The sequence below is a fragment of the Thunnus albacares genome, chromosome 7 (assembly GCF_914725855.1).
Source record: "Thunnus albacares chromosome 7, fThuAlb1.1, whole genome shotgun sequence".
NCBI lineage: Eukaryota > Metazoa > Chordata > Actinopteri > Scombriformes > Scombridae > Thunnus > Thunnus albacares.
In genome coordinates this window covers 34,523,011-34,545,135 of record NC_058112.1, presented here as the reverse complement: position 1 = coordinate 34,545,135, position 22,125 = coordinate 34,523,011, and the positions used below count along the sequence as shown (strand labels likewise).

Sequence of the window (22,125 nt, the reverse complement as noted above, 5' to 3'; positions counted from 1 at the left end):
CTTAATCTCAAAACCACCTAATTCCTCAGTTTCAGGGTTTATTATTATTACAGTACAGTAATATTTTATTTACATCTATTTTCTGCTTCAGGTTCAACATGTTAATGCTTTCAGTGAAACTGCTGAGAAAGAGAAATTCAGACTTTTTGAAAAACTTTTATTTGTAACAGCAAAGACACGGGAATGACAGATCGGAGGGTGAAGGTGGACGCAGGTTAACATGAAGGATATAGAAATAGAGATGAACTGGAGAAGATGTGGTGAATGGATGGAAGGTGTCATTGGATAATTCGTAATTCATTTGTAATTCAAAAACCATAAAAAGGTAAATCTGTTATTTGTTTCAAAACAAAAAAACGTCATTCCTTTTTGGATTGAATAGAGGTGTCTGCGGACATTCAGCCAATTCGTTTTTGCGTTTGAAACCAAAAACGGAAGTCACGTGTTTTTCCTTTTTTCATAACGATAAAACGAATCAGCAAAACCCAAAAACGAGCCGGGTTTGACTGGTTTTTCATTATTTGATTCTGACACCAAAACGTTTTTTGTTTTTTGTTTTGAAACAAATAACAGATTTACCGTTTTTTGAATTACAAATGAATTACAATGATACCCGGACCGTGAATGATTGTCGTTGGGAAGCAGCTGTGTGGAGTCAGTTTGGGCATCAAAGTATTTCAATCATTGATGATGAATGATAGAAAGTAGAAAATAAAGAAAATATGACTGGATGTATCAGTAAATAAATCAATAAAAACATAAGAGGAGAGAGAAATTTCAGTAAGTCATTATGCAACAATATTATTATTATTATTAATAATAATAATAATAATGGCAAAAAAGTTTTTTGTTTTTTTTAAGCAGGGTTTCCACTTGTATGTCTGCCTGTAAAGAGTGTTTATGAATGTACATGAATATTATTTGTTTGTGTTTGTTGTTGCACTGAAGCTCACCAGCAACTGACAGACTGATGGTTCATCCAATCACCTGCCAAGTATTTTTTTTTAAAGTGCCCGCCCTTTTCCGAACAGTTTCCAAGGACGACTTCTCAGACGGTTCTGTGACAAACAAACCATTTTGTTACCTGCTCTGTTCAAAGATTTGACCACAGTGAGATGGTCAGTTGTTTTCTGTTTTTCCAGTTGAGTAAAATAGTTTCCTTGGTGACAGTCACGGCTACCAGCGGAGGTGTCGTGATGTGTCGTGTTGGATGGGAGGATATAAGATTTTATTTTACATCAGGATAAAAACACTCAAGATAATTTAATCGTGATGAATTTCCATTATCAGGAGAATCGTGAATATCCTCACACGAGTGACCTGAAACAGCTGACTAGCTCACTAACGTGCAGTCCTATTGATGTCCTGATTTATTTTAAATTGCCATTTGTCACAAGGGGGAGCCTGCATCTTTCCAGTCACTCGTCACCATGGCTGAAGGCTCATTGTGATTACCTGCTGGGTGTTGGTGAGAGTCTGAATCTGTCCTTGTTTGTTTTTCACTAAAAAGGATTTTCACAAAAAAAAAGATATGTGTCCTATGATGCAATAAAAGTATTTGTTTCTTAAAGGACCAGTGTGTAGGATTTAGCAGCCCCATGGTGCTGATGTTAAGATCTTTTTCCCATTTATGTATTGGAGGAGGTATGGTGGAGTCAGTGGAAGATAAACGTTTGTATAATTTTGACAAAGGTTTGTTTGATTTAGCAATTTTATTGACATTATCTACTATGGGTGGTGGTTAAAGGTTGTTATGGATGCGTTTCGCCTTGACTGCATGTTTTTATTGAGTGTATAGTTTTACAGTCATCAGTATCAGTAGGGAGGGTTTTATTATCACAGACTGTAACAACTGATATGTTTCTGTTCTTACCACTTGCTGTTTCTCTGCATCTCTGGTTTTATACAACATGATGCATTCATCTTTCAGCTCTGAACAACCACAACATGTCACCCAGTGCAGTGGTGTGACTCACTGACATGTTTTTAATAGTTTTTAGACAACAACAGAGGAATAAGATATATCAGGCTTTGATACACACACAATACTTGTTAGTAGATCAGTTCATTGTTGGTTTGGATCCAAACATGAAGACAAATATAGAAAATCACCAGACTGATCTTTTACTACACAACTATAAATTCACCTTAAAGGTTGTCAGCCTGTGTCTTGAAGAATTTTATAATTTAATAATTAGTACATTTAAAATAAACATCTGATGTTAGCGAGCATAAATCAATATACACATACTTATTTCAAAACTCTTCCATGGACCTCCTGCGTGTCCACAAGGCCTCTGTTGAGAAACGATGGCTCACTACACTGATCTCAGCAGCCTGACATGTATAAACATAATAATATCGTTAATCAAGTGACACTGAGTCATTAATTATGACACATGAAGTATTTACATAAAAAATAAGAGCTGTTAAAGGTTTGATGCACTGAAAATCTAGACTGTCACACATGGGCGAGGCTTTCAAATGGGCCTGAGATTCATAATTACTTTTTTTATGGTTTATGGTTTGATGTCATAGGTCCACTATAATGACTGATAAGACCGGCTGTTACAGGACTCACTGCTGATAATCATCATTAGATTTTATTATGGGTGGTTCATCGTTTCCTTTCACTCACAGTTCCACGTTCAACACTTCGTCATCCTCCGAGTCCTCTGCTGGATCCCCCATCTTTACCCCGAGTCCACTGTCTAGTTCTGCATCAGCAAAGACAACCTTTGGGGTTTTTATTGGTAGGTTGTCGTCTTCATCCTCCTCTCTGTCGCTGGATGACTGTTCCTCATCTTCCTCCTCGCTGTCATCCTCTCTGCTGTCTGGGATGATGACCACTTCCTCCTTAGCGTCCGGGTCAATGTCCTCCTTAAACCAGACTGATTTGTACCCCTCCTCCATGCGTCTCTCCTTGGTCAGGATGGGTTTCACGTCCTTCTCGCTGTCAGTCTTGTCAGAGCCCGTCAGGCTGGCGTCGTCATGCTGTGTGCTGTTCAGCAGCAATGAAGACTTTCTGAGCGAGTCGTTCTCATACAGTGTCTCTTTGCCAGCCATTACACTTCCCCCATCCTGACTGTCGGAGCCTGTGCTGCGTCCATCTTCATCCTTATGGAAGGCCTCGTTGGTGTACTGGATGCCGTCCTTGTTACCACCTGAAGCTTGACTCAGCTGTGAAAGAACAACACATTTAGAGAGAGAAGACAGTTAAAAGATAAGCAGTCTAAAGCCCTGCTGGCAGTGTTTGTTACATTTAGAGCAATTTGGGGATCTGTTTCTTGATGAAGGACATTTAGACATGTGGGCACGAGAAACCAGGGATCAACCTGAGCTACAGTCATCCTCATCGATTACACAAAAGATTGACTCTGCAGGATGGATACTTATAGATATATCTTTATTTATATATTCATCTCTGGATACTTTTAGGTAGGTACATGATAAATCCTCCTGCCCAGAGGTGAACCACCAACTATTTGGTTACCTGACAACCAATCTATCCCCTAAGCTACATTTTTGAAGGTTTCCTATTGTAATTAAAGAGCATTTGTTTTAAAAATCCATATAAAGCTGTTGTAGAGAACAAAAAAGTCTTCAACCTTACCGAAGTTTAAGCTAACCAAAGAATCTAACTGTCTATAAGCTAATAAAAGTCAAGTGTTACAGTCAGCCAAAGTCAAAGTCTAGTAGCTGACTCAAGTTGAACTTATAGGTGGAGTCAGTCATTCTGGAGAAAGATTGTTGATATTTGAACTACACACCCAAAGTAAATTAATACATTTATTAAAATGGAAGCGTATGCTTAACTAAAACTGAAGATTACACTTCAACTAACTGAAGTTAAACTGATGCTGATGTTGACAAAACAATCTCAACTCAAGGTCCACTTAATCGCTTGTTCTGAAGCTGAAGCTCGGGGTCAACATACTGATAATTTAGCTATTGTTAGAGCTACCAGCAGTGGTTTGTCCTGAAGGTGATAGTCAAATTTAAGCGGTTCATGCACTGGGGAGCAGGAATTTGCCTTTCAGATTTTTTGATTTTGTCATAAAAATGGTCCTTCAGGAAAACATGACCAAAAGTTACCAAATGTAGGACTTATATTCAGAGAACCATGAATATACACAGCAAATTTGGTGGAAATCTGACTGGTAGTTGTAGGGATATCTGTCTTTGGACCAAAAAAAACGAAATGTGTTAAAGTAACAGCATAGTGGTGGTTACAGTAATCTCAAGTCAGGGACAGGGATGTGTTGGATGGTTGAAAAACATTTCTCTACTTTTTAACTTTGAACTCACAGAGCGTTGAAACATGCTGGCTTCTGAGATCTTTCTACAGTCCGTTTTCCACCTCTGAATGCGATGGACCAGCAGTCCGATGACCACCAGACAGATGAACAGCAAGACACCCAGAGTCACACCGAGCGCTGCCATGTCCACCGGGCCGTAGCCACCTGGCGGGATGATCGCTCCGTCTGCAGGAACAAAAGTCACTAAATACAGGGGTCACTAAAAACAAAAATCTTGATTTGATCATTTTGATAAAAGAAATTTGATGAAGAAATTGATTGATTGATTTTTAACCAGCGCAATGGCTGTCACAGGTCTCATTAATGAATCTTGAAAGGGGATTTGAGTCAGTTCTGGGGTCAAAGACTGTCAGGTGAAAAGACATTCTTTAAATGATGAGTCATGTTTCCATTAAAATGTAGAGCAAATTTTGTAATGTAAATTTCAGAAAATTGATAAAAGAAAATGTGAATTAATGTGTGTTTCCATCCACTACTGTTTTGCGAATATTAATAGTTGAGCACATCACAGTTGGAGGCGCTGTACACTGTTGAGTGCAGTAAAGCACAAAAAGAAGAAGATGCAATTAATTGAGTGACAGTCAAATCTGAAGTGATGGAAAACGTGATACACATCCTGGTGATGGAGAGCATGATGGACAGAGATGAAGAAGTCACATGATTTCTGTACGTCATCATTTATTCGCTTAATCTGTTTCATCGCACTTCGTTGCATTTTACGTTAAATTTTCCAACTCATCCAAGCGCAAAAACTTTTTATATTATATTTCGACTTTTTTTGAATTTCCAGTGGTTCCACTCAGGTTTTCTTATGTGCAAAATGAAACAGCGCATGAAAAAGGATGGATGGAAACCCACCCTCTTTCACTGGCAAATTGGTTCCAGATGAACTGGAAATTTGAAGTCAAACAGTTTACCAGAGTCAAAGCTAACAGTACAAACAACAATATAAGACTCCAACTGGACATATAATAAGCTTACTACAAAGTCTCCAAACATATTCATGTATATTTATTGAGTTTTTTGAGCTGTTAGGATGAGTTTCTGTTTAAATCTGGTAGAATCTTTTCAAAACTGACTTGTCGATTCACATCAAAGCACGGCTCTGTGGTTGGTCACTTTGAATGTCAACAAGACCTTTTCAGGTCAAAGTTCGCAGCTCTTGAACATGTTAAAGAGCATTGTGAATGCTACCTTTGCATGAACTTTGAAGCAGACTCATACTCTCTGTGTCTTTGTTTTTTTAAAAATAATATGTGGTGTTGTATGTTTTGTTAACTCGATGACGATCATACTCACTTTTCCTGCTATCCTAATTTTCCTCAACAGTACAATATTTAATTTGATGGAGAGAAGGCACTGAGATAAACATGTGACCACCTGTGAAAGGGCGAGTAGTGCTGGCAGTGAAGGTGCTCTCTTCACTGGTTGAAATGGGATTAGTGGTGGAAATGCTGCCTTCAGTGGACATACTGGAGGTGCTGCTTTCAGCGGTTGTGCTGGGGAGGGTAGTTGAGATACTGTCGGTGGACGTACTGGGGTTGGTGGTGGACACAATATCTTCGGTGGTCTTGCTGTTGGTGGTGGATTCCCCTGTGGATGTTGTGACCATGATGTCTGTAGTACTCAGAGGTAAACTGGTGGTGGTGAGACCTGGGAGTAGAGCACACATTGAAGCTTAATGGTTTCACCTCATGTCCGAGCCTGTTCTCATTCCCAGGGTTTCAAATACCGATGCTTTGTCACACCCCTCGGCGTTTTATACCAATGCACAAGGTACCCTTTGGTATCTGTTTAAGATGCACCGGGCTTTCAACTAACTCCAATGTAACCCATCTGCATCATTATTAGATGCCATGAGACCGAAGGTTAGATGGCAAACAGTGGACTTTGCTGCACTCTCCTGCTTCCAACCGTGAGTGTCATGTCCAAATGCAACTCGGGACAGTTTTTGTTGTGATGTTTACTAAGCCGAACCCTCACTCCATGACGACGTTTCAAGTGGTCATTTTAACCCCAACCACAATCTTTCTCGTAACCTAACCAAGTGTTTTTTGTACCTAAACCTAACCAAGTGGTTTTTGTAAATTTTTGCTGTGCTTTATTTGCAGCTCAGAGTTTTTTGCAGCTCGGATGTGGGGCCTCATTTATCAACCTATTCATAGAGTCCTACATCTGTGCATAAGAGCTGCCAGTATGCACAAGGATATTAGTGTTGAGACTCACTAGGGGACCACATGTTCAACAAGTACAGGAGCCACGAAACAGAGTTAGCTTGCCACAAACTCTACACAAAGGAGTGACCTGGGCCCTCTGACCTACGCAACTGGAGTGCTGTCTACCCTGCATCTTTCAGCTTTGGAGCCAAACCCTTCTCAGCCTGACTCATCTATGGATTCACCAGCTAAGAAGCAGAACGCCACAAAGCATCTCTTTCTTCATGGACTGGTAACAACTGGGCCGTACATGTATTGATTTGGCTAATGTTATTCAGTGAACTATTGTTGTGAAGTCCTTATTATTCATAGTCAAATTATAGCATAGCCACACCGCTAAGTTAATGTTAGCATGCTTGGCACATGTTACATCCAATAACTAGGCCTTGCATGCAACTAACCTCTTCCTACCCTGGCACCTTTAGCCTACACCGATTGGCCTTGAATAGAGAACCACATAGTTAGGAGGTTTAAAACCCAGTTTTGCAAACTTTGGTTCAGGCAGCACATGTGGTTCAAGACACCACATGGTCTGGCCTTTTATCTCTGTGGTTCCCCCTGTCGGCCATATTGTCTGCATGCCATGTTCTCAGTCACCAGGTGACTAGAGACATCTTGCTATTGTCTTCCACACACATACCCACACACACACACACACACACACACACACACACACACACACATACACACACTCACACATACACACACTCACACATACACTTGTATATAAGTACACTTAGCTAGATTAATATTATTATTAATTCTTAATAATAATTTTATTGATTTTAATAATTAATAATTATCTTGCTAATCATTAATTATTGCTGATAGCAAAACTTGTAGCCAAGGCCCAACATCAGTATATATCACATGTACACTGATGCAGTGTAGTCTTGAAAATCAACCACATGTGGTTAACAAGTTCCCTTTGAAAGTACCTGCTGGGCACACCAGCCAACAACATGGATTCAAGCAAAAAAGGCCAAGACGAACAACTTTACTCATAATGAGGTGGAGGTACGACATGATGAATTAGTGCAAAACCAAACGGCAAAACGGCATTATTTGGCATGTTTACGGACAGACTATCACAGGTTGAAGTTGGGCTCCTTTTCTACCACCACCAATTTCTGTGTACACATGGTCTGAAGTATACATTCTCACATGCAAGAAGAAATAGATAAATGACATCCTCTGCTTGGAAATGTGAGCACTCAGTTTTTGTAAAAATTGTTCATACAAATGGTTGATAATTGGGGCCACTGGACTAAAAACCTTCCAGGAACTTCAGATGTTCTTGTTAGTTTTTCTTCTTTCGCTTCCTGTCTTCATACATTCATGAAGTGGAATCATCATCAGGATATGCCCACATCTTTTGCTCCAGTTGAAATATGATTAACTTTTGCAGATGCGTCTTCACCTAAACTCATGCCAGCCTGCATTGGTTTATTTCCATTCACTACATGAAGGATTTGACTTGCAATTTTCTACATTTTTCTTCTTGTCTACAAATCTCATGTTTGGATCCAAACCAACAATGAACTGATCTGTTAACAAGTATTGTGTGTGTAACCATGTCTTATTCCTCTATGCCTATTTAAACTAACTAATACTACATGTCAGTGAGCCCCACTATTGCACTGGGTGACATGTTCCTTCATTATGAAGACAATGGTTACCATAGTGTGTTTAGATATGAAATGGCCCCAAAGAATAAAAATAGTGATAATACACTATATTACTATACTGTAAATCACAACCTCTTAACTTTGTACCGAAGTTCTTTGAGAAATTTATTATGTAGTACAAAGTCCAGAGGTTGTAATATGTAGCACAAGCTAGTAAAGATGTTAACCACGTTTCATGCATGCTCAGTGGTGTCTACTTTACTAGGTACCTCTCTCCTAAAAGTTACGATCTTATCACTGTTTTTAATCTTTGGAACCGTTTCTAAACAAACTACAGTAACTGCTGTCTTCAGAGACAACATGTCACCCAGTGCAGCGGTTTGGCTCACCCTATATATATATATATATATATATATATATATATATATATATATATATATATATATCAGGCTTTGACTACACACACAATATTTGGTAGTAGATCAGTTCAATGTTGGTTTAGATCCAAACATGAGATTTGTTGAAAATAAGAAAAATATATAAAATTTGCCAGGCAAATCCTTTAACACAACCGTGTCACTTCTGAAATGTGCTTCTTGTTAAGTCTTAACACACCCTAAAGGTACTTTCACACCCTAAACTAAACTGGTGTGGTTTAAACAAACTCTGGTGTGTTTGTCCATTTGTTCTGGTTTAGTTGAACTGATGAGAATGCTGCTAATCAAACTTTGTGTTCCAGAGAACTGCACTAAGACCACATGAAAAGATCTTTGTTCACATCCAAGTGAACTTTGTCAGAGCAGACCAACCACAGTGGACTAAATTCACAGGGAAGAACCAGCCTGTCTTCCATGGATTGGATGAAATAGTCAAGCTACTGCTTAATTTAGACCTTTGTACCTCCAGCTGAAATGCAGGTACATGTCCAGAGTTCAAACAACAACTCTTGGCTTTAGGTTTGGATTTGTATAAAAGTTCAGTGGTGGAAATGGGCCAATTGTGAAGGTTTTCTTCCTACCTGATTTCACCTCCATCGTGAGATTAGCTGTAGCTGATTCTTTGGTAGATGTGTCTTCTGCCACCACCTGGAAGTGCGAAGATGAAGTCGAGTGCTTAATAAGAAAATCACCTGTCAATCACTTTAACTTTGGCTACATTTGTAAACTCACTTCCAGAAATAATGTGCCCTCTGGGAGATCCTTAGTCATGAATAAGTAGCTGTCAATGATGGCGAAATCACTGCTTCCCTTAATGTTGTAGTTGATGTTGGGATTTAGACCCTGTTTGAACAGAAACCAAATCCATTATTATTATTTTTTGGTACCTCAGAGGACATTTTAAATGTAACATATTTTCTATTATGCACATATTAAACCATGAAGGTTTAATATTAGTAAAACATATTCAAAGCCCCCAGAAAGCATTGGACATAACCCCAATGTTATGGAGGTTTGAAAGAGCAATCAAAGATGAACATTGAAATTATTTCCCAAACTGTTGTAAACATCCAGTACAGTTTGCTTCCTGCTTCATTTTTGACCAACTCTACTTACCTTAATTGTGTGCACAGTTTTGTTCTGTAATGAGGGATTATGACTGACATAAAGTTGTTTAGGTCATCTGGATAAGCACTTTTTTGTTGGTTTGTTTTTTAGGCTGTGCATGCTTGTTGACCTGTCTGACTTATTTTTTCGATGACAGTGTTCCCAGATCTCAGATATTAACCTGATGAAGACAATGTTGTTATGACTGATAGAAATGATGGAAAAAAACCTACAGAAACTATTCCCAAGTTCTGATAAACCGGAATTTTCCCTTTAATAAAAACCTGATGTCTGAGTCACTGGCAGCAGTGGAAGAAGTACTCAGATCCTTTACTGCAGTAAAAGTACCAATACAGCAATGTAAAAATACTCCATTACAAGTAAAAGTCCTGCATGAAAAAAAATCCTACTACAGTAAAAATACACAAGTATTATGAGCTTGATGTAGTTAAAGTATTGCAGTAGAAGTAGTGGTTTGGTCCCTCTGACTGATATATTATTATATATGACATCATTAGATTATTAATAGTGAAGCATCAGTGTTAGAGCAGCATGTTACTGTTGTAGCTGCTGGAGGTGGAGCTAGCTTACACTACTTTATATACAGTTAGCTAGTTTAGTCCAATGGTTCCAAACCTAGGGGTCTAATCTTTGATTTTTGCTGAAATATTGGATCATTTGAACATTTATTGAAATGAAAGCATGTGAGAAGTTTAGAGGGAAAAATCACTATTTGGTGGAGCTGTTAACAACTCATAGACATGTGAAATGTGACCCCGACTACACACTCCTTTTTGTAAGACGTCAAAAGCCAAAAAGGTTGGAAACCACTGGTTTCATCTTTAACAATGTCTTGTATTTTAAAATCTTGTTATATTATCCATTGTGTCAAATCTTCATCTTAAATGTAATTAGTAAGTAATGCTGGGCTCGGACTACAGGAGTTTTGGGCCAATTTGTCCCTGATTCACACCTCCTGACAATCGGAGGAGAAATCTGGTCCGGGACCTTGGTTGGTACCAATGTTTGGTCCTGATTATCTGGTAATGTGAAGGGTTTACAGATCCAAACTTAAACCTCCAGAATTGCTTGCAGACTCATCAGGGCCACCCCGATAACTTCAAACATGTTTGATAATTAGGAGTTAAAATCTGAATGATTATGTCACTACTTTCTGAGTGGAACCACAATAGCCAATGAGAGAGCCAGTCTACAAGGAGAGCATCAAATGGAAATACTCAAGTAAAGTACAAGTACCTCAAAATTGTTCTTAAGTACAGTACTTGAGTAAATGTACTCAGTTACTCTCCACCACTGGTCACTGGATTGGATTTGAGGGGTGTATGGGGTCAGGAGTCAGAGTTTTACCTCAGTGGCACTGTAATCCTCGTCCAAGGCGATGATAAATAGCGGCTCGTCCTTCAGGTCCATCACCATGGTGCCGACTGAAGAGACAACGCCTTCATAAGAAAGCTTCTGAAACTGTGGACGATGGAGGCTCTCCACCTGAACACTGACTGTGACGCTGGTGGTAGCAAACTGATAACTGTTCCTCTTCTGAGCAGCCTGTGAGAGAAAAACATACCTGATGGAAGATTTAAGCACAAAAACAGACTGTCGTCTCTTCCAACAGAAAGCTAAGCTTTGGTGATTTGCAGGTGAAAAAGCAGGATTGTAAACAGGAATTTAAAACAATTCCCCAAGCAGAACTCCCCCTAAGACATTTTTGATGACCAACTATTCAAACTAAGTCTAAAAAACAACCCAAAACAAAATAAAAAGATGAAAATTCTCATTTTATTTATTCATTTAATTGTTCAATTAGAGTTTCTGTTAATTTTATTGCCTAAATGATCTAAATGATGTTTCAAAACCTTCTACACACTGCCAGGTTCTGCAATTCTGGCAGAGAATACTACATAAATTTAATTTGAAGTTACTTACTGTTTTGCATAAAACAACACATTTTAGAGATTTTGACATATCAGAAAATATGACATCAGACTTTAAAAAACTCATTAATGTAATATGTGTTCACAGAATGGAAACTCCTCTTCATGTCATTTAAAACCCTCCAAATTCCTAGATATATGACATGATAGCTATGTCCCTGGTGAAAAGATGTTCTAGGTGTTAGATTTAGTTTTTGGTGGTCTAGGATAGTTAGAACTATGTGTTCCTCTCAGTTCAGGCTATAGTAAAGTTCAACTTGGTTGCAGCATTAGGCAGCAACACACATCAGGAGGTTAGGATGACAGAGACACCATCATTTGAATGCATTGGATAAAAGCAAGTGAATGTTTCGTTTTTACCAGCACTGTCAGACTGATTGTCCCCAACACGTTGACTGCCTCTCGCATGGTGATGTTCCCCGTGTTTGGGTTGATCTCAAACGGATGCCCCTCATTTCCTAAAACACAAACAGACTGAGCTGCTTCTACGTTCCAATTATCAACAACTTCCTTCTGTGGACATAGACGTGACGTTAGACTGAAAAACTGTTCTTCATTATACTCAAGCTGCTCACTGCTCAGGAATGAGTAGGTTATCTCCTCATTGATCCCAGAGTCACCATCGACGGCATAAAGTGGTCCTGGTTTCAGTGGTAACACTCCGGTCTGCAAAGGAGAAAAACACTCTGATAATCATCATGTGCTTCAAAACAAAGTATTTGTTAGATTGTCTACCAGCGCCTGAATTCTGTATACTGGCTGTATCCAAAAATGCAGGGTTTGAACTTCTCTCTCAAGCTTTCTTTTTCCATTCTTCATACAAGTAACTGTCACTTTTCACATTAACAATGAGTGCAACACAAATGTCTGGAGAGACTCTGTAAAAATGTGTTATCATCCCCATTTGTATGATTCATTTGATTCATTTGTATGATTAATGGCATGAAAACTACAAAGGCCGTCAGTCAGGGAGCTTGCTGACTGGCTGCTGGTGGATAAAAACCCTTCATTGGTCACCTGACGGTTATCAGACAGTATCAGTACCACCAAGCATTTCCAAACTGGAAATGACTCACCTCTTTATCACCTAAGATGACGCTGCCAGTGTAGCCAGCACTCATGCAGATCACAGCACCCCCCATATTGTGCGGCTTACAGGGCTGGAACCACGGTGGTCTGTTGTCCACGTCTAAGATGGTGACCATGATGGTGGTGGTGGCGGTAAACGAGGGCCTGCCCTCTGCGGGTGCCAACGGTGTGTCCTAAAAATAAGAAAACAACATTTAGAACGTAATTATTTCAGCAGAGGTCTGAAAAAAACTGGATTAAAACTAGTCTCACAATGTTTAGCTGTTCAGAGACACCAAACATTTTAGGGAGGCTTCTCTTCATGGAAAGGCCCTGCACACCCACATCGGTGTTTTTAAATGACCCTGGCTGACTAGACATCTCATCAGGTTGAAGTTTGGTGGTGCTATCAAAGGAATTTCATCATGTCACAAATCTAAGTACGAATAAGAATGAAAACAGGGTAAATAGTCCCACCCTTACAGGTGCAACAAAGGGATTCAGTATCTTGCTCAACTTGGACATGAACAGGAAGGTTCAGGGATCAAACTTCCAACCAAACAGTGGACGACCCTCTTAAAGCCGTCGCATGTTCATTTGATATCTGAACTGCCGTGACGAACATACAGTACCTGACCTCCAGAGACTCAAAGAAACATTTACTTTGATTGAGTTGGAACAAGGAAATCTAGAAGCAGCAGTGAGCAGTACTCACCTGAGCATACAGTACCAGTCGGACATTTTTGACTTTGTCGTAGTCAAGAAGAGTCTTTACGAGGATGTCTGGGTCAGTCTCTGACTTCAGTGCGAAGTAATTCTGCAGAAATCAAACAAGACAATAAAAATAGTTTCCCCCTGCTTCCAATCTTTGTGCTAAGCTAGGCTAAACACATCCTGGACCCATCTCTTTACTTGAAATGAATTGATATCCATCATCTCATCTGAGTCGTGAAAGGAAAAACAAACACTGAGAGACAAAAGAGAAACAAACCGTTTCAGCCTTTTCAGGATCAGATTCCAGTTTGTAGTAAAGCTGACTTTGGTCCAAATCTGTGGCAGCGTACTGGCCCACAGTTGTGCCTACTGGAGACATCTGAGACAAAAAGGTACAAACAGTCAGTGTGAGACATTATTGACAAGAATCCGTTTTCAGCATTCAATATGCAGCTGTAACACTGATCAGTCCTGTTCTGAAAAGTCTCTTACATCATCAAAAGACCTCACTAAACCTGGACTGGGTGTCTACAAACTTTTGGCCACACAGTGTACTTATGTTTCCAAAGCAATATCCAGGTGAAAAACACACTGTAGATAACAGAACATTCTAATATTCTGAAGAATAATGCATAATCTAGTTGTTTTGCCCAAACAATGACATTAAATATAGAATATCAGCAAATTAAAAAAGGCTGCAAATACACAAATTCAGAGAACCTTGGTGTTAACACTGGAGGAAAGTAAATTAATTACAACATTTTATCATTGGTCAGTTCATAAAATGTTGCATCTGTAAGGTAATATTCTAGATAAAATATAGCTTTAAAAAAATGAACTATAATGATGTGAGAACTTCACGTTATCTTGAATTATCCAAATAACAGAAAACAAACAAACAAAAACAAAACTAGAATTATGAATGATTCCCATTTATTTAAAGGTAATTATCAGACTCTTACCTCATTGACATTGACACTGTAGAGGTTCTGGTCAAAGACTGGAGCGTTATCGTTCACATTGACCAGACGTACAATAATGCTGAGGCTAAACTGGAAACGAGACACAATCCTGGTTTAAATCATTTATGTTATTATTTATCTCATCAAATACACAGAATTCCATCTTTTAACTACATGTAAAACCTAACTCTGAAAATGTAACACATAATCCTTTGGTTTCCTGTCTGTATAGCCTGCTTAGAACTGTGGAACAACAGAAACCTTAAAGCTTCATCATGAACCTGAACAACCCTGTCAAACACCTGAAGAACCCACTTAGAACCCAATTTTTTGTTCGGTCCTCTTTTCTCTCCCAGAAATATAGAGAGAGAATGCATACAGATAACTAATGGCTCACTATGGAAGTAATCTATTAATATTTCGCTTGGTAAATGAGAGGCTTATTTTATTTCATATTGTACTTCTATTTATTTTTTTCTTATTATTGTATAGGCTGTGTATTCTTTTGATATCTATATAAGCTCTTAAAATGGTAATATTCCCACGACCAGTAAGTGAATAGTTATTTTTTAACAGGGAGGATGGCCCAATCGGAGAGTTAGGGTGTAACCCTAACCCTGACCCTAAGGCAGTATTATCATATAGGCCTAGCCTAATTCTTAATATTATAATTGTGTTTATAATTTTGATTTAATAGAACTGCTATTAGGGTAATTACATATTTTGTGTAGGCCTATTCTTTTACTGAGTGGACATTAAGCATTTTAATAATGCTTATTTTTCAAAACACACCATAGTTTTGACAGTATAAACTTTACTTGGAATTCTGTAACTGTAACAGCTGAGTGCAGGTTAATTTCCTCAGTCACATTACCTGCTCCACTCCCTGGTCATGTCTCCCCTAAAACATTTTGTTATAGAGATGGCTTCGTCTGGGGTGTGTTTTCAGCAGTACAGACGCTATTGAATGATCATAGTAATATTGTAGGAATATTATAGGAATACTACAGGCAGCAGTGTGTCTCTATGATCTTCTCCCTCTTCCGCATCTACATGTTGCTACTTGTCACTTTGATCATGAAGGTGACACTACTCTGTAGAGCAGTGGTCCTCAATCATTTTTGGGTGCTGGACCCTCTGTATATTTTGAGCGGTCCAATGGTTATACTTATCAAACAGAAGGAATTAGAAATAAAGGCCTGCCTCTAATACAGTACAAGCCTGCTTCAAATAAAGGCCCGGTACCTTCTGATCAAAGTAGGGAGTAGCTTCATCTCGGACATGCTACAGTTCTTTTTAGACAGTCTGACAGTTTTGATGAGATCTGGCACTGCACCCCCTCACATCCTGATACTGTTTCCCACACTCCTTGTCTATAAAAAGTATGTACACTTTGTAACTCACATCAGTCTGCAATTACACTCTGTTGTGACTGTATGCTGATCCCTTGCAAGGTTTTTTATTAAAAGACAATAAGACAACTTGGTCTTTGTCAGCTTTTTATTTTTCGGATTTCCACCACAGAGGGTAAAGACCCTACGGAGTGTAGCTCTTATAGACCCATAGCGCTCCAAAATTCCAACTGTAAAATATTGACCACCATACTTGCAAAGAAACTTAAATCGGTTATCAAAGCTCTAGTACATCCAGTTCAGACAGGCCTCATTGGTCGCCAGCTGTCTGATAATATTTGCAGGACACTAAATGTTGCAGACGGGTGACAAATTAAAAGAACTGGTCCAGGTCTGAATGCTAGACCCCTAGAGTGAGGGGATCTGGTGGCTCTGTTATGCAGTGGGGGGCATTTTGCTGGCATGGTTTGGGTCCACTTGTCTCCTTAGAGGGAAGGGTCACTGAATGGTTTGATGAGTATGAAAATCATGTGAATCATATGCTATGACCTTCACAGTCACCAGATCTCAACCCAGCTGAACACCTATGGGAGATTTAGGACTGAGGTGTTAGACAGCGCTCTCCACCACCATCATCACAACACCACATGAGGGAATATCTTTATGAAGAATGATGTTCTTCAGCCTTGTTATTGATTCTACAGTCTCTGAACTCCTCTGGAGGGATGAACACCATTCTTAAGTTAAAACTCTCTCAACAAGGGTTTTATACACTAGTTCTAAGATCTATTGACTAAAACTGAGACTGCAGAGAAGAAAAGTCGCTGTGAACATTTCTTGAAAATATACTCTGTATTTTCAGAGAAGCTCACCTGGAAGTCAAGAGCTGTACAAAGATATGTAAAGCTTTCTACATGTTCAACATGTTGGCCATCAAGTGAAACTGGCTCTATTTTTAAATCTTGTTTTGTACAAGTAATGGATTTGTTTGTCTTAGTTACATTGATTTACAGCTGGCGGTAATGACACCATGTTTGGAGAGCCTCAGCGTGGGCCAGATAGGCAGCTTCTCCTAAAGGGTCTCTTTTCTGTAGGAGGCAAAATAAGGCCATGTCATCGCCATACTTAAACAATCTAAAATGTTTCTCCCTCAACCCCTCAAGAATCAGTACAGACTCCTCAAGAACCTGTATAACCTCCTCAGGCCATCCAAGAAGTTTCAGGAAAACCTCACGCCCATTCATCCAGTATATAACCTTTCTTTAATCAGGTAATCTCACTGAAATCAAGATCTATTTCGCAAGAGAGACCTGAGAACAGCAGAGAGAAAGAAAACAAGCATAGCCAGGAATAACTAAAGGACAAACAGCACAGTGCAGATTATGTTTAGTGTAAAAAATCCATCTTACCGGGCGGCTTGTGGCTGTTTCAGTGCAGATGATGTCAGCGATATAACGTTTCTCAGTCTGCAAACAAAACAAACCTCAACAGTCAGGTTTTCTCACAGATTTTAGGATCTAAATCAAGTCTTGGGTGTGGATCTGTTCATCGTTTTTACCTCATAGTCTAACACTCTTGCAGCTATCATCTGGGTTCTGTTGAGTGTGAATGGGTTATCAAGGTTTGCAGGTGCAGGTTTGAACTTGAGGGTGACTCCAGGCTGCACAGTGATGGTCAGCACGACATCACCCACATTGTTGTTTTCTTTAAACTCCACAGTTGAAGGAGCAGAACAGACTGTCAGAGAAGAGACAGCACCAATATTTACTGTTTATTATGTCTTCTCCTGAGTCAGATTAGATGATGGATATCAGTTTCATCTACAGTGATTAAGTCAGTTAATACATTAACAATTAGTTGCCAACTATTAAATGAATCACCAACTATTTCGATAATCAATTAGTTGCTTTGAGTCACTTTTTAAGGAAAATATTTCCAAATTCTCTGATTCCAGCTTCTTAAATGTGAATATTTTCTGGTGTCTTTTAATCTCTATGACAGTAAACTGAATATCTTTGTGTTGTGGACAAAACAAGACATTTGAGGACGTCATCTTGGACTTTGAGAAACACTGATCTACATTTTTCACCATTTTCTGACCTTTTATGGACCAAACAACTAATTGATTAATCGTGAACAAAATCGACAGATGAATAAATTTGACTCTTACATAGTGTTTGGGTCAAATTTTTATATTTGAGAGCAGTAAAAACACCCTGAGCACTGTGTCCTTTTAGCCTGATAATTTTATGACTTTTCCTAAATATTTCAACTTGAATTTATTTTTGTGCATCTAATATGCATTTGCTGTCTTTACATTCCATTAAATCATTATGGCTGTTTTAGGTAACATAGTGTGATTATGAGTGTTTTCTCCTCCTTAAACAAATAGCGCAAAACCTAAAGAATACAATCTCTCTGCTCCTGATTGCTTAATTAAGGGTTAAACACCCTTTTATTAATGACTGTTGAGGTATTCATGGATGAAAAATAGATTTGTAGTTCAGAAATTTCAACAAATTGATTATAACTGATCCTGAACTGAACATTAGCACTTATGCGTCTCCACCGCTAATACTTTCCACAACGCTTTCAATGTCAAACCACTTCCTGTTTCAGTCACCTGAGCTTTCAGCTATTTTATTTAACACTTTATATAGTCAAATAATAATTGAATCAGTGTGTTTAGCTATACTGTAGAACTGATTTGTATTTACCACATGAACCAGTTAGCACACTGTTGTTGAGCCCAGTGTTTTCTGTACATTCACATGATCAGTCAGGTAAAACAAAGAGGCCTCAGGTGAAGCAGCAGGGTTCGGTACTCACTGTTCTGGGCCTCAGTGGATGATTGAAGCAGAATCAGAAGCAGAAAGCTGACAGATGTCCTCACAGTGAAGTGTGGATGAATCCCGTCCATGACTCCGTCCATCTTCTCTGAACTGACCCTCAGCTAACTCTGTTCTCTGCTTATCTGCTCGGTTTTATGGCAGCAGTGGACTTTTCCCTGTCATAAACACATAACACGCGTCTGTTTGCTGAGAAGTTATGTAAGATCTGTTTTTTGGCTTGAGACATATCATGTTTACAGAGGTGGAAAGAATTAATGACGGCGTTAATTATATCCTCTTTCATCTAACTTTGCATCTTCGTATAACCACATCCTCCATGATCCTCTGCTCTACCAACAGTTCAACAGTTCATGGGTCCTAATTTGCATTTATGGTTGACAACCCTGATGGAACAAACAAAACACAGTCAAGAAAGAAACCATGTAGTTAAGACACCATAAATATATTGACTGTTGAAGGTTTGATTGATGTGAGCAGACAACTGAACTACTTTTACTTCCACTGCTGCTTTAAAATATCCAAAATGTTGAATTGTTTCATTCAAACCATTACGCCTGGTCACACTATAACCTCAGTTCTCTGAGAAATCTCCTGTTCAGAGACGTCAAACCATCACACTATAAAATGTAAGTTGTTGTTCAACTTAAAAGTATGAGTGACAGAGCTGCCTTAAAAAGTCAACAAATACAAACAGTTCTTCTAACATCACAAAGTTATCTTGACTAAAACTTGCACGTTGCCTTCGTTTGGTGGATTTATTGAACTGGTCAGGTGGTTGTCTGAAATATATATATATATATATATATATATATATATATATGTATATATATATTGAAGTTAAGTTAATGACAAAATAGCAGGTGATTCCACTAAATTCCTGTATGATGTTTTACAGCAGTGATGGGACACCAGGTCAGGCGCTACAGCTAATCTTTAGGGTGTGGTTAAGTGAGTTATTAAACATGTTTGAGATGAACCGCACCTTAAAAGTGAAGGAGATCAGGTGACAGCAGCCTTCCATGAACGTGCACATATTTACATCATGTTAGATCTGATCCCCGTTTAATCAAATGTTATCAGATTGATTTATTCAGGCGTGTAGCTACTCAATCAATAACTGTGTTTTTAATGTTCTGTATGATAAAGCAAAGTCTATTAAAATGACCTGGTTAGAGCTGCAACGATTAGTCTGTTAGACATAAAATTAATCAGCAACTATTTTGATAATTGTAAAAGTCTATATATAATCATTAAAAACAGGTATTAATAATTTATTTATAATTTATACAGCTTTTGGATTCAAGGAAAATTGAATTGAATCAATGTCCTGTTTGACCTCCTTTGTGAAAACCAATAAGTTTAACTGTAAATTTGCTTTTATGAATATGAAATGTAAAACATTTGTAATATATAGCTGAGAATTCAAATTATAGTTATCTTCTAGTATGCCAATATTTCCAAAAGAATCTATATTTTTCATCAATATGGCTGTTGATAAGGATACACGTTATTCCAAAAGAGTCTTACAGAAGGGAAGCACCGAAATCAGTGAACAGCAGAAACACAATTACATCTTAGATGAATAAAATCTATGAATGAGTTAGAAAGAAACCTATTTTTTTTAGTTGGCAGATAGAGATTAGGGAAGAGCTGATGTGTAACCTTCGGTTGTTGCTTTAATGGCAGTGATGGAAAGTAACCAAGTATATTTACTCAAGTACTGTACTCAATTTTAGGGTACTTATACTTTGAGTATTTCCATGTGATGCTACTTTCTACATTTCAGAGGGAAATATTGTACTTTCTGCTACATTTATTTGACAGCTTTAGTTACTTTTCAGATGAAGATTTGATTTTAGAGTAAAGCTGTATCATCAACATACTTCATCAAACATCTGTTTGAATGCAGACTGATACAGTTTTGGTGTATAGAATGAATAGAAGTGGAGACAGAAGCAGCCCTGAGGAGAGTCCACCTGCTTTCACTTGTTGTAAAAAAAAATGCAAGATCCAGAATATAAGATGGGGCCGAAAAATGGCCGAACCTTTCTGCTAAAATAGATATATCAACACCATCGTCATATAATATGCTTGCAAGGCACGTTGATCTGTTTAACCAGGTTAGAACTGCATCTTCGACACCGCTGGCTGACTGACGGGCAAACTGAAAAGTGTTGTGACTGATTCAGATTGTGGCTCTTGATCAGTTTTTCAACACTTTTTTTTCTCAAACTCTCTGATTTTTCTTCTGTACTGGTCAAGATGTTGAAATATTGATGTTAAAACATTGTTAGCGACACTCAGCTTGTGTAGTTTCTCCCTGACAGTTGACAGTTTACCCAGAGTTCAGTGTGTCTGGTTGATGGTTGGTGATGTGTTGACTGGTGTGCAGGTGAGTGTGATGTTAGAAGGTGAATCCAGTGGTGGAAAGTAACTCAGTACATTTACTCAAGTACTGTACTTCAGACCAGAAACCTTTGCATGTTACAGGGATGTTGTATTGTGACAGTGTGTCATCCCTATTAAACAACTGATCCACCAGAAAAGGAACCAAGATTTTAAAAAAGATAGATTTCTGTTTAGACAATATGTCCTTATTATTCTATATGAAATGTGTGTGTGGTGAGAAGTTATTCTTGTAGATAAGAGACATCATGAAAAGCAGATCAAAGTCCATATATCAACCTGAATGTGGCGCATAAAGGGTGTGAGTCAATGTGAAAAGCTCCAAACAATTATTAAAAACACTTAAAGGACTTTGTAAAAGATTTTTTAATAAGAAAGATATCTGTGTTTCCACATTAAATATGATTACAGCTGCATATTTATTCAGAACATCAGTAACATCAGCCTTCATCTCTCTCTGGGTTAGGGTTACCCTCACAGGTCAGACGGCCAGCTGTAGATGGACGGACACATGTACTGTTTCAGCAGCAAGTTCACCCGCTCCATGTCTCCTCCCACCGCGCTGCGCACAGAAACACACAGTTCAACACTGTTATTTCTTATAATGTTTTAAACCAACCGAGCTTGTTATACAGTAATACAAATAAATGTCTTAAAACAACTATAGGTAATTCTTTCCAGTATGCTAGAGGGTAAGTGAGACAAACTGGGTGTAAGCGCCTCTTCAGCCCTCCCGTCCTGTTTCCTAAGCCTGCGCCTGAACTACGGAAGCCTGGATACAACAAACAAGCTTTACAGTATGGCTAATTATGCTTTTAGTATTCATAATGTCGCTTCTGGAGGTTGTATTTACATTTGTCATGTCTATTACAAAGAGGATATAACAGTATCGCTAACAGCTAAGCTAATTTAGCAATGTGGTATTAAAAGGACGGGTTCACAATTTTCAAGTGTGTTTGAAAATATCAGTCAGTCTTCAAATGAACATGAAAGCTGTGTTTCTCGCTGTAATCATTCCTCCTGTTCATACTGACCATTAGAAGATCCCTTCATAATGACCTTACAATGGAAGTGATGGAGGACAAAATCCACAGTCCTCCTTCTGTGCAAAA

General features: G+C 38.5%; 1 protein-coding gene across 2 annotated transcripts; it reads right to left on the bottom strand.

Annotated features, from left to right (window-relative positions):
* Nucleotides 1-1,715: 1,715 nt before the first annotated feature.
* cdhr5b (cadherin-related family member 5b) lies at nt 1,716-18,729 on the bottom strand. 2 transcript variants are annotated; one of them, XM_044355605.1, is made up of 15 exons: nt 18,585-18,729; nt 17,314-17,492; nt 17,165-17,221; nt 14,404-14,493; nt 13,719-13,820; nt 13,443-13,544; nt 12,736-12,921; nt 12,235-12,325; nt 12,020-12,117; nt 11,076-11,273; nt 9,333-9,443; nt 9,182-9,248; nt 5,700-5,972; nt 4,309-4,484; nt 1,716-3,180 (listed from the first exon to the last, which is right to left on the bottom strand). In XM_044355605.1, exons 1-15 carry the CDS (start codon nt 18,685-18,687, stop codon nt 2,635-2,637), a joined length of 2,379 nt encoding a protein of 792 aa, XP_044211540.1. In that variant the 5' UTR covers nt 18,688-18,729; the 3' UTR covers nt 1,716-2,634. The 2 variants fall into 2 exon arrangements, with proteins under 2 accessions (XP_044211540.1, XP_044211541.1); XM_044355606.1 differs by lacking the exon at nt 5,700-5,972.
* Nucleotides 18,730-22,125: the final 3,396 nt, after the last annotated feature.

Coding starts and splice junctions, on each gene's coding strand:
- cdhr5b (XM_044355605.1), bottom strand. CDS start 18,687: ATGGACGGAGTCATGGACGGGATTCATCCACACTTCACTGTGAGGACA. Junction 9,249..9,332: donor AGGGCACATTATTTCTGGAA/GTGAGTTTACAA, acceptor TCGCACTTCCAG/GTGGTGGCAGAAGACACATC. Junction 5,973..9,181: donor CACGATGGAGGTGAAATCAG/GTAGGAAGAAAA, acceptor CTCTACTCCCAG/GTCTCACCACCACCAGTTTA.